The following is a 13,035-nucleotide window of genomic DNA, read 5'->3' on the forward strand; positions in this document are numbered from 1 at the left end:
CAGTTCTTCAACTGAGCTCCTTCAGAGAGGTGGGGGACACTTCTGCCTCCCCAGGATCATAGAATCATAGAATCACAGAATCACAAGGTTGGAAAGGACCTATAAGATCATCTAGTCCAACCATCCTCCCTTTACCATACCGACAGAAGACCCCTAACCCATCTCTCCTCGCTTCCTATCCAGACACCTCTTGAACACTGCCAGTGATGGCAACTCCACCACCTCCCTGTGCAGCCATTCCAGTGCCTGACCACTCTCTGAGGGAAAAAGTTCCTTCTTATGTCCATTCTAAACATCATCTGATACAAGTTGTAGCCATTTCCTCAGGTCCTGTTTGTTGCCTGACAGAAGAGGCCAAGCTCCTCCTCATCACAACCTCCCCTCAGGAAGTTATAAAGTGCAATGAGGTCTCCCCTGAGCCTCCTCTTCTCCAGGCTAAACAATCCCAGCTCCCTGAGCCGCTCCTCATAAGACTTGTGCTCCAGACCCCTCACCAGTTTTGTTTCCCTTCTCTGGACACGTTCCAGAGCCTCAATGTCTTTCTTGCAGTGAGGAGCCCAAAACTGAACGCAGTGCTGGAGATGCGGCCTCACCAGAGCTGAGTACAGAGGGATGATCACCTCTCTGCTCCTGCTGGCCACACTATTTCTTATACAGGCCAGGATGCTGTTGGCCTTCTTGGCCACCTGGGCACACTGTTGGCACATGTTCAGCCCAGCATCGACCAACACCCCCAGGTCCCTTTTCTCTTCACAGCCATCCAGCCACTCTGTCCCACCCTATAGCGCTGCATGGGGTTATTGTGGCCAAAGTGCAGGACCCGGCACTTGGCCTTGTTGAACCTCATCCCATTCACCTCAGCCCAGATTTCTTTGGACAGGCTCACAGGAATAAACAGAAGAATGCTGAAATTCAGTCAGAACTTGCTTCAAATATGAGGGCTGCCACAAAGTAATGCCTTCTATTTCATCATCAGTCCACTGTGTCACGGGCTGATGTTGGTGGAGAGTAGAGGTTGAACCTTCCCCCCAGTATTCCATTCCTTGCTGTAGCTGTGTGACAGATGGCAGACAGAATGGTGTCTGATATGGGAGTGAAGGTGGATCAAAGGGGTGGCACTGAATTCCTCCACAAGGAATGAATGGCACCCATTGGTATTAATGGATGCTTGGGAATGTTTACAGAGCGACCAGTGGGTGTGAGCACATTGCAAGTTGGACTCCATGGGTAACATTTCCCTCACAACCGTTCTGTTGCAGCAGCTGTGAAGCTGTGGGTCACCTCCCCTGGGGCAGATCCTTCCAAGCATGGCGTGCAGGCTCTTGCTCATCACTGGTAAAAAGGCACAGCTCATGGTGGTGATCACATGTAAAAACACAGCAAGTTCTCAGCCACAAAGCACAATCAAACAGCATTACTGTGCTCTTCTGTTGTAGTTTCCATGGAAATAAATAGGAGGCACTACTTTTGGAGCAATGTAGATATTATTTTCCAAATCAATATTTTGTCGCACTGAAATCTTCACTTTTAGCTTGCACAGAAGCTGGGTTGAATGCATGCCAAGGTGATCTCAATATAAAAGCAAAGCCACTGGAGCTTCAGGCTGCATCACATGGGGGCAATGATTTTCCCCAGGTGGTTCTCTCAGACATACAGTTTGTATTTCCCCATTAGGATGATTGCACTGGTGTGCAGACAAGGAAGAGCAAAGCCCATTGCATTTGTTTTCTATCTTTGATATTTACATGGTTTGCCTTCACAGAACCAATAAAATAATCATGACCTGATAACCACAACTGAGAGTAACTGAGCTCACTTTGTCCAAGGCCTGTAGACACGCTGATGAAAGTGTGCTTCTCTCACAATGTTCAGCCTCTCACACCTCCTCCATTTCAGGAAGTCCGATCAGTTCTGCTTTCTGAATCAGATCTCCAGACAACAACCATCAATAAGGTGACCTGCCATATTTCAAGTACCTCCCCCCATTCTGCTTTTCTGCTACAGATGTGTCTACTAGATTTTTTACTCCTCAGCACACAGGAATTCACAGGGATGGAGAACCTTGGGAAATTATTTCTGCTGTGAAATGTGGTAAGGCTATTGACTGACAATGCATCTACCAGCGATAGGACAGTACTGTGGAAATCAGGGGGTTGTGTTTCAGAGTTAGTCCAAGAATTCACTGCAGATTATTTGTTTCTTTATGTTATCAGAAGGTCTGACTCTGAGCCGCTTCAGGAAGAACTGGTGCACAGAAAGGGCTGTTAAGCACTGGGATGGGCTGCCCAGGGAGGTGGTTGAGTCGCCATCCCTGCTGTGTTTAACAACCCTTTGGATGTGGTGCTCAGGGCCGTGATTGAGCGGAGGGCTGTTAGTGAGGGTAGGATGGTTGGGTTGGGGTTGGACTCGATGGTCTTGAAGGTCTTTTCCAACCTGAGCAATTCTGTGATTCTATGATTCAGATCTTCTCTTCAGTAGATCTTTGGGCAGATCCTGACACACTCTTATGTAATTATAGTCAAGTAGCTTGACATCTTATTGATGAAAAGGTCAAAATGTTCTGTTCTACCAACCTATTCCTGTTATGAACAGCAGCACTTAGCTGGCAGCACAGGAGATAAAGAAGGATTTTCTGTTGTACCTCTTCCCATGCCAGAGATTAGGATGACTTTTTGCAATACTGAGAAGGCCAAGCAGAAAACCCAGACTGCTGCAGAGCTCCCAAGCCAATCATCCCAGCCACGGGAGCGATTGTCAGCCACTCCATGAGAGAAAAAAAAAGATCTCATGAGTGTCATTAACCAGAGGAAGTGAATATTGATAGTGGGGATAATGATTGCGCAGACACAAACCCGTGCCATGGATCTGATGTGACTGAGGCAGGTGAGTGGTGCTCCAGGTCCACTTCTGCTCTCGGGTGTCTCCAGAAGTCAGGATTAACTGCTGACATCAGTGGAGTATTTCTGGAAGAAAAACACTCTCAGAGCAGGGATGGAGACCAAGGATACCGCGAATGAATAGCAGGGCTTATTAAGAAGGCTGGCACTGGTATGAGTACACTGATGTACTCTTCCCACTTTATCTTTGCTTACAACTGCCATCAAAGGGTTGGTCAACAGAGAACTCTGCCTGGGGATAACCACCTACAATGTCAGGTATTCACATTTGGCTACTGACAACAACGTGGCAATGGAGAGAAAGGCTTTGAGATGATTACAGATGTTAGAAGGGACTTGCTTTCCAAGCTGGAGAACTATGTTTCAGACCACTGTACAGATCCCATGTACCAGAAGCCTGATTTTGCAACATCAGAAAAAGGAAAATCCACTGCTTCTCAGAATACTTCCTTCCATCACTAACCTGCCTTTCTTACAGAAGGGTATTTGAAGCTGGATAAATTCAAGCTAAATACAGTTTGATGTTCCAGTAGCCCGCTGCTCGTAGCAGTCTGCTTGTTCTGACCAGAGACACTGCAGTGTAAGAAGCAAATCATAAACCTAAACCTGCATTCCCAAGGGTCAGAATGCTCTTTCTAATCAGTTTGATGAGAGATTCAACACGAGGCAGCAATGTGTGCCCACAGTCCAGAAGGCCAACCAGATCCTAGGCTGCATCAAGAGAAGTGTGACCAGCAGGGTGAGGGGGGTGATTCTGCCTCTCTGTTCTGCTCTTGTGAGACCCCACCTGGATACTGCATCCAGTTCTGGAGTCCCCAACACAAGAAGGACAGGGAGCTGTTGGAGAGGATCCAGAGGAGGCCACAAAGATACTCAGGGGGCTGCAGCACCTCGCCTACAAAGACAGGCTGAGGGAGCTGGGTTTGTTCAGCGTGGAGAAGAGAAGGCTCTGGGACGAACCTATAGCAGCCTTCCAGTACCTGAAGGGGCCTACAGGAAAGAAAAGGAGAGACTTTTTACAAGGACAGATAGCAACAGGAGGAGGGGAAATGGTGTAAAACTGGAAGAGGGTAGATTTAGACTGGATATCAGGAAGAACTGCTTTACAGTGAGGGCAGTGAGACACAGGCCAGGCTGGATGGGGCTGTGAGCAACCTGGGCTATGGGAGGTGTCCCTGCCTACAGCAGGGGGTTGGGACTGCATGATCTTAAAGGTCCCTTCCAACCCAAACCATTCTGTGATTCTATGATTCTAATTTATTTGTTCAACACAACCTTCAGATGACTCAAAGAGGTGATTTATTATTGGTCTCAACCTGAAACAAAAGTATCCACGGGGCATATGTACATCTCTTATGTAGGCTGAAGGGCTGCAACTGATGCTTATGCAAACAGGAGAACACTGGGCTTTGCAAGTTTAGCACTGATGAGAAATATAAGTGCAATCCCATATTCCAGCTGTAGACAAGCACATGAGCTTTAAATACCTTATATCATTACAAACATTTTTCTGCTGTATTCAGATGGAAGATGTATTTGGCCTTTGCAACCCAGGCCGTTCTGTGGTTCTATGATTCTGGAAAGTAAATGTAAAACTTGTGATATTGGAGGAAGAAAAGGGACACTAAGGTTCTGCTCAATAATAACCTGCTTTGCCTTCACGCATGGCACAAGAGAATTCAGTGCTACCTACCTGGCTGAGGAGGTTTTATATCTACCTACACTCACAACCAACAGTGCAAGCCCACAGGAGAAAATGGGCTGTCCCATTAAGCGCAGCCCCTTGGTAACAGCACTTTGGTTTTCAAGTCTGACCACACTGGCAGGCAAGGTGGAAGAGCAGCAACTTTGCTGCTGTGATTCCCAAACTCCAGAACAGTGGGATCCTCCCCTGAGATGTTCTGCAGACCCACTGCCACGTGGGGCCTGACGAGCACATGAGGGAAGGGTGACGTGTTTGGTTGAGACAAGCTGTGCTATTTTCAGTGCTATCAGAAAATCCCTGCTCATCAGTAATGATATTTCATTTGTAACAGTAAGACATACAAATAGAAAAATGCCTTCCAAGTTAGATGCCATCCTGAAAAGAAGGGTCATGGGAAACAGGCATTCCTAAATGTACCACACAGCTCTGCATGCATGGAACCCTAAGGAGCAAGGAAAGGGGAAAAAGAAAGCTCTAACCACTTCGAGAAGTGCCAAGAACAGAAGATGCTGCTTGACACTGCGAAGTGGACTTCAGGGCAAGAGTCTTTTTGAGTTTACATTACACAAGCACAGGAGTCCAATTTTATATTCATTTAATCAAAGCTCTTCAGCATGCAGGGATGGCCTCTTGCTATAAGCCTAGGGTCTAGGCAGAGAGAAGATAGGATTGGAAATGCGAAGCAGCATGCAAGTCCTGGGGACAAGAAGAGTTGTCTCACAGCCCAGCTCAGAGCTCTGCTCTCCCCATCACCATCTCCTCTGCCACGGCATCCCATCACACTGCAGATGTCCCATGTATGGACCACATGTGCTGCACCATCAGCTGGGATAGTTTCTCACTCTTCAGTACAGGGGTGTTGATGATGTAAGCCAGCATCACGTCAATTAGATAATTAAATTCCAAACATGGATGAAGAATTACCTCTGTAGAAGCTAGAGAGGGAAAAGAGATTTCTGATTTGAATAATGTGATCTAATTATAAAGGGCATTTTGATTACATGCTTTGGTAAAGCGTGTAAAGGTGGCTCTGGGCAGCCTGGGCTGCTGGCTGGTGATCCTGCACATAGCAGGAGGTTGGAACTGGATGAGCACTGTGGTTCCTTTCAACCCAGGCCATTGAATGATTCTGTGATTCTAAAGGAACAACATACTACAAACAGTGAGAAAATTTGTACTTTGAGAGTATCGATTTGTCCTGACAAAAACCGACATTTCTATCCAAGGTTTCATCTGTAAGGGTTTCCCAGACCAAGGGTTGACCTCCTGTAAGAACAGATGCACCATCGTCCATGAACAAACTGCTCCTCAGTCAGTGCAGTGCAGGTAACGAAGGGGACCTCCATCTCCACAGCATGCATGGAAGGACAGACAGCATCAACAGATAATGCTCAATATTTGTACTTTGTGTTAAAAATGAAACGTCTGTAGAACAGCCCCACACGCTGTGCAGTTCCTTATTGCGCTGACGTGAAGTCCTGAAGCAAACAGGGACAAACTCTCCTCACAGCAGTTTTCACACAAGGCAACCTGCACATTATGGCACGCTTCTCCCAAGGGCTGCAGCAGCACCGACGGCTTCTTGCTGCCACCAGCAGCTCCAGGGTCCTTTCTCCTCTGGTGTTTGTGACACGTCCTGTGGCTCTGGGACACTGCTGTGTGCACTCCTGGCTGGCCTCAAACCACAGCTTCTGTACCACAGCTCCTCCTCTCACTGTGCTCAGATGTGCGAAGGCAGCCTGCTGCTAGGCCTAGGAGAGAGGACAGCAGCAGGTCATGTAGGGCACAGCAACATGCAGGGAGGGCCCACTTCTGTCCTAAAGCAGCTCCTGCTTGCAGCACCACAGTGGACAATCACAGAACGGCCTGTGTTGCAAAGGCCCACAGTGCTCATCCAGCTCCAACCCCCTGCTGTGTGCAGGGTCACCAACCAGCAGCCCAGGCTGCCCAGAGCCACATCCAGCCTGGCCTTGAATGCCTGCAGGGATGGGGCATCCACAGCCTCCTTGGGCAACCTGTTCAGTGCGTCACCACCCTCTGGGGGAAAATCTTCCTCCTCAGATCCAACCTAAACCTAATTCATGTTAAAATCTGGCCCAATAGGAAGGAGAAGGCAGGAGGCCTTGAGCAGGACTGAGGGAACAGCATGGAGCTGCGGCAGGGGAGGGCTGGGGGTGAGGCAGGGCTGTGCCCCACCGAGCTGCCAAAGGGAGCGCAGGGACACCACTCTGACATCAGACTGGGGTGCTGTGTGGGGCCGGGAGTTGGATTCGATGATCTGTGGGGTTCCCTTCCAACCTGGGACGTGCTCAAACTTAGCAATGACAGCAAAGTTGGACGCTACCACAGACAAGGTGGGAGAGGAAGGATGCAGAGAAGTCAGAAGTTGCACAGTCAGCTTCTCTCACACAGAGCGAACTCGAGCACAAGGGAAGCACTACAAAAGTATTAGCCTTCTTTCTGCTGATTTTCCCCACCAGTTACATCTGAACACACTGTCACTGTCACAGCCTTCAAGACTACAGTCAGGACTGATTAAATAGAGAGAAACAAGGGAAAATGACCAAGCTCAAACTAAAGTGACAGTGTTTTGGTGGATAGGAGGAGCGCTGCAGACAATGGCTGAGAACTAAAGGGAATTCCCTTCTGGAAATACAGCATCAAACCATGGAGCCTTGGTTACAGAAGCAATCATTTAACAAAGGTTCTATCAATCAAACCACCCTCGTATTAACTTTGATGAGTGCCCAATGTGCTGGCTGAGCTCTGAGTGCCTTCCATCCTGAGCTGACGTTCATCTGGAAGCAGACCAGCCCTCCCAACATGCTCAAACAACCCTGCTGCCACCCTGCAGCACTTCTGTGAGGAGCACAATGGGGTCACTATGTGGGAATTTGGGGATCCCAATTCTGCATCTCATTCAGTCAGTAACCTTAAGGTTAACGGAGGCCTGTTGTACTGAAGGGAGAAGTCATGCATTCTCTTTCTAAATGGCTTTGATATCTATCAGGGAAGAAATATGAATAAAATAATACTTGTAGTTTTGTAACAGCAACAATAGTTTACGCAGCAGTCCCAGACTGCCACCTCACCCACTCAGTACCCCCTTATTCACAAAATTCCTTCCATTTATGAATGAGCAAGTTGGTAAAAATTGTAAATTAAGCCACAAAAGAGAACAAACAAAACAACAACAACAGAAACAACACATCACCTTTGCTAGGCTGCACTCCCGCCTTGATGAAAGGCAGTTCTTCCTTAAGGCTTCTCTGGTCTGTACATTAAAAACAACAGAAATCAGAGGTTGCTGTTTATGGATATAGAAAATATTAATGCATTCCAGGAAATGCCCCAAGTACCTTTCTGTCCAGAAGTGTCCCAAACAGCAGAATGAAGAATCCCTGAAACACAGCAAAAACAGTCATCAAAGCCAGAATAACCACATGTTGTTTCTCAAATATTTCTATTTCCCCTAGCATAATTATAATAATGTCTTTGAGTGTGAAAAGAGCTCATCACCTATGGCGTATAGCAGCACTGAACATAGAACCACAGCGTGGTTGAGTTGGAAGGGACCTCAAGGATCATGAAGCTCCAACCCCCCACCACAGGCAGGGCCACCAACCTCCACACTGAATACCAGCCCAGGCTGCCCAGGGCCCCATCCAACCTGGCCTTGAACACCTGCAGGGATGGACGGGGCATCCACAGCCTCTCTGGGCAGCTGTTCCAGCACCTCACACTCTCACAGTAAAGAAAAAATGAGTTTTTTCTCTCAGATCACACAGACTATCCGGGAATGCCAAGAATGAATATATAATCCATGCTGATTCTCATTACAAACTGGACTGATGGATTACATACCCGAACCTTCCTATGTACTTAAAAGCAGCATCAGGCAAGAGCAGACAAGACAGTCTGGGTACACAAGAGTATGTCAGGCAATAGTAGGCTTTGAGTAACGCTGGTGACATGGAACCACCCTTAATGTCAAAGTGAGCATCCCCTGTATTTATAAATCGATAGAGATGATCTTTGCAGTTACTGAACATGAAATACTCCAGTTAATGTCTAACATAAATTATCTCACTCAATGCTCAAACTCACTGAGTTTACCTGGAAGGCATTAAGGAGAGCGAAGGTAATGTGGAATCCCAAAGAGTGACTGTCAACCACCGTTGCTAACCCAAACCCCCAGGTGAGGCCCAGCAGAGGTGTCAGAAGAGCAACATTTTTGCTAATTCGGATCATGTTGCTCAGATCCTGTGACTTGCAGCTTTCTCCAATAGAGGGTCTTGGAGTCTTCACCACAACCACCACGACCACAGCCAGATTCACTGCAACGATGCTCAGAGCAGGTACAGCAAAGGCTAGAAGGGCTTTCGTCTCATACCAATTGAGCCAACAGGCTCCACTCCTTAAGTAGCCATTCTTTGGTTCAGTAATAATGACGGTGAGGACAGCAATGACTAATGGACATCCATATCCAATAAGGAATGCCGTAACTATGAATACTGATCTTGTTATCTTAAAAAAAACCAATAGCAATCCATAGAGAATTAAGAGACCCAGGGTGAACATCCAAAAGAACAAGGCAAGATAGAACAAGTGAAGGAAGAAAGTGGCCGCTACACACAGGCGGTAGTTCAGGGCTGTGTTATGCACAACAGCTGCCACGATGAACAAAATATCAGCAATGAGAAGCGACGTGGCAATGTTCACCAAACAAAAATGGCGCATGTAGGTGATGTCAGTTCTCGTAACGTGATGCCAGACAGTGGTCTCAACGGCCAGGCACAGAATCAAGCTGAAAATAGAAAGGCCTAACCCCACACACGTAATGTAATCCAGCACTGCGTTTCTCAGCAAGGTGGGGGACATCAGAATGGAGAAGGACCTGAAGGTGCGGCGGCGGTGCTTGCACATGCAGACAACACTGCTGATGTTGTCGGACTTCATCTTGCACGCCTTGTGATCCCACCTCCTTTCAGTAGAGTGCCATCCAACACACTGAGCCCCAGCATTCTCCAGCTTATTCACCTTTTCAAAGGTAAGTAAGATATGCTGAAGCTCTTCTGGAAGGGACACGGATAAAACCATCCCATTCACAGAAACGGGGTCCGGACGGCTGGCTTCCATAATAGCTCCAAGCGTGGGAAACGCAATGCTGATCGCTTTGGAAGTCTTCGGTAACCTCTGAAGTTCTTCTTCTGGAATGACCACGTGCCCACTGACAGTGTTTGTCTGATTCAGCTCCATAGAAAAATCGAAGTTTTTCCCCGAAGCATTTTGATGTATGCTGAGGCCTTTTGTAGAGATGAAGCGTTCCTGAATATTTTCCGATCCGTTCCTTAGAAGAAGTTTGCCAGCAAACAGGTTCACTGAGTCCAGTAACATTGAACTGGCATTTTTGTCCTTTACAAAAGCCCAATTGGAAATAACAGAGCTGTTCAGAATGTGATTTGCTATCTTGCTGTAGCTCTGAAACAAAGAATAATAAGTTACTGCTGAGGCTAAAATAAACCAATTATATTATGCCACTGGCATAGTCTCTAAAAAGGCTCATTTAAATTGAAGGCTAATTTCTATAATGCAATTATACTACTTCAACAATAAATAGGTTCATTTAACCCTTATCAGCCCAGCCCAAACGTCTCACTGGTGTGAGTCACCTTGTCCTTTTCACTTCATTGTCCTAAAGGTGCAGGAGGAACAGCATAGAGCAAAAACCTCGGCACTGCGGATGGGTTCAGCTGCACAGCTCCCTCACACCTCCCTCCCCCACCCCACGTCTCTGCTTTCTGAGTTCATCACAGGAAGGTTTCAGTTTTCATCATGCAACGCATGAGAACAGAGTTGTGGTCAGCATCTCCCTCACAGCCATATCTGCGGTGTCACATCTGAAGTCTTCCCCCTACTGCTCTCCAGTATCTGTAACAGCAAACACTTGCTTTTCAAGAGCAAGGATTCCACCACTGGGGGAAATGGAAGATCTCCACTTGACATGAGTAGGTCACTTTGTCTGACTACAAAACAGCCCCCTTTGGAACCTCTACGCAGGGGCTCTGCGTGCACCTTGCAGCTCTCACTTCACTGGACAGTGACTACAAAGGAGGGAACTTCCATCGGCCCTGACAAGCTCAGATCCACTTCTTCAAGCCCATCAAAGTAAATACCTGCATTTTTCCTCTATTGACGTTCTCTGATAACATTAAGGAAATCTTCTGTAGCAGTTCCACTATATCAGCGATATTTCCTGGAATTGCTGGTGAAGACAAGATCTCTGGGACGATGCACGAAAAATCAGCTTGGCAGTTACTTCTCCCACCGTCATCAGCACCAAAATACTTCGCTCCATCCCCAGGCTTCCCATGCGCTGGAGTTCCTGGCCCTACAAAGGGAAAGCGTCCTCCTGCAACGTGACCTTCTGAGCTTGGAAGGGGTTCCCATTTAGAAATCCTCTGGAGGGAGGAAAATACATTTGAGACAATTAATGAGCAGGATGAAATGCGATTACTGCTGCAAGCCAGCAAAATGTGCAGTCAGTGTGCTGGAGGGCCTGACTCCTGCATCAGCGCTCTGCTGAGAGACACATCTTGTTTGCAGAATGCACGTGAAGGAAGAGGGAGAACTGAAAGTAAAGTTTCATTCTTCAAGTGACTTAGAAAAAAAATGTTCTTTTTGTAGTTGGGGAGGAATTTACCATGGATCGTCTAATTGTTACAGACCTCTGCACTGCTCTTTGCTCAGCTTCATCCCAGTCTATCTTTGCTCTCCTCAGTCTAAACCAAGACGTTCACCAAGTGAAGAAGGCAACTTAATTTCTGAACTGTGTTTCAGATCAGGGATTTCCCAAAGTCATTTCCCATTAATTAATTTTAGACAACAAAAAGGCTTTTCACCGCAGGGATCTCTGTTCTAGAATACCATCTTCTTCCCTTGCTCAAGACACAAAGGTTGGGTGAGAGTGGAGCACGTGGAGAGTGGAGCACCATAGGCCCAAGTGGATGCATAGCAGTTACACTACCTGAAAAAGTGACTGCACGTCCAGATTTGCACAGGCATCTGTGAACATTCGCCACCTTCTGTCTTCGCAGACAAAGCTTGTCTCCCCGTGGAAGGAGGGAGAACAGGCCTGAATGCAGAGAGTTCCACTGTCTTCACAGGGAATCTGATCTCTACACCCATCTGGAAAACAAATCAAGCAGACATTTCTGCTATGTAATACAGTGCGGCACATTCCACGAGGTATCAGGGGCGTAAATACTGATAATGGATGACAGTTAAAAAGAAATGGAGACAACACAGTTACTCACTGTACCTTGCAGGTCACCAGCCTTGAATCCCTTACTGAGGACCTGAAAAATAACACGAAGTGGACTGTTGGTCAAATGTGAAGATAAGGAAAAGATGAGCACTTGGAATAAACGAGGAATGAGGCTTCATATGCAAAATGGTATCTCTGATGTGCAGACATCTCAAGGTATGGGATAGAGCGTTCAGAGCCCTTCATCCCATGTGAAGGGCTGGATGTGGCTCTGGGCAGCCTGGTCTGGTGTTTGAAGACCCTGCATACAGCAGGGGGTTGGAACTGGATGAGCACCGTGGGCCTTTGCAACCCAGGCCATTCAGAACTCTCTGCTAACATTTGTTCCTATGGAAAGGCTTCAGCTGCCCCCTTCTATTGAAGTGACAATACTGAGGTAATTAGCAAGGCCATGCATGTCTCTAGAATTCCTTGCCTGCAGGTGCTTGCACTGAAAGAACACCCTTTTAAATTTTGGAGAGGAATATGTTGTGTGTTTCTACCAATCCTCATCAGCCCTCAGAAGAGGATTTAGTGGTTGGTTTAGTGGGAGCTATTGGTAATAGGTGAACGGTTGGACTGGATGATCTTTTAGGTCTTTTCCAACCTTGGTGATTCTATGATTCTAAGAGATCTGTATTCCCCAGCTCAGGTCTGCTTTGTACAACCACATGAGACCAACTCTGCATGCATTATTCAGGGCAATTAGGAGGTCTGGGAGTGGTCTGTCGGTAAATCTAAACACAGAGGCAGTAACTGGAAGAGAGAACTGATACCAAACTAAATATAAATTTCATTTAGATATTAGAAGCAGGATATTACACAAGAGCGATGTTGACCCAAATGTACCCAGTCCAAAAAGATGTATCAGTCCTTACATGAAATAGGAGATGCTCCCCTTTCATTGGAAGCTGGGGCTCAGTTCTGGGTTAACCCAGGTGAGTTGGTGGCTCCCATCCCTCCCCACATAGAAACGAAGCGTTGCAGAGTTCTGTGCCACAGGGCAGCAGCGCCCAGCTCGGCTCATGGACTCACCCCAGGAGCAGCCAGTGGAAGGAGCCCAGCGCAGAGCAGCAGGCAGAGAGCTGCCCTCACATCCATCGCCTGGCGCTCACCGCTCTCCTCCT

At 47.2% G+C, this 13,035-nt stretch overlaps 1 protein-coding gene across 1 annotated transcript; it reads right to left on the reverse strand.

Annotated features, from left to right (window-relative positions):
* Positions 1-6,347: 6,347 nt before the first annotated feature.
* ADGRF4 (adhesion G protein-coupled receptor F4) lies at positions 6,348-13,009 on the reverse strand. The gene is made up of 8 exons (XM_072330925.1): positions 12,944-13,009; positions 11,924-11,960; positions 11,630-11,790; positions 10,779-11,063; positions 8,719-10,083; positions 7,962-8,003; positions 7,817-7,876; positions 6,348-6,353 (listed from the first exon to the last, which is right to left on the reverse strand). The coding sequence occupies exons 1-8, from the start codon at positions 13,007-13,009 to the stop codon at positions 6,348-6,350; spliced, it is 2,022 nt and encodes a 673-aa protein (XP_072187026.1).
* Between the last annotated feature and the right edge of the window lie 26 nt (positions 13,010-13,035).

This window comes from Excalfactoria chinensis, chromosome 3, assembly GCF_039878825.1.
Source record: "Excalfactoria chinensis isolate bCotChi1 chromosome 3, bCotChi1.hap2, whole genome shotgun sequence".
NCBI lineage: Eukaryota > Metazoa > Chordata > Aves > Galliformes > Phasianidae > Excalfactoria > Excalfactoria chinensis.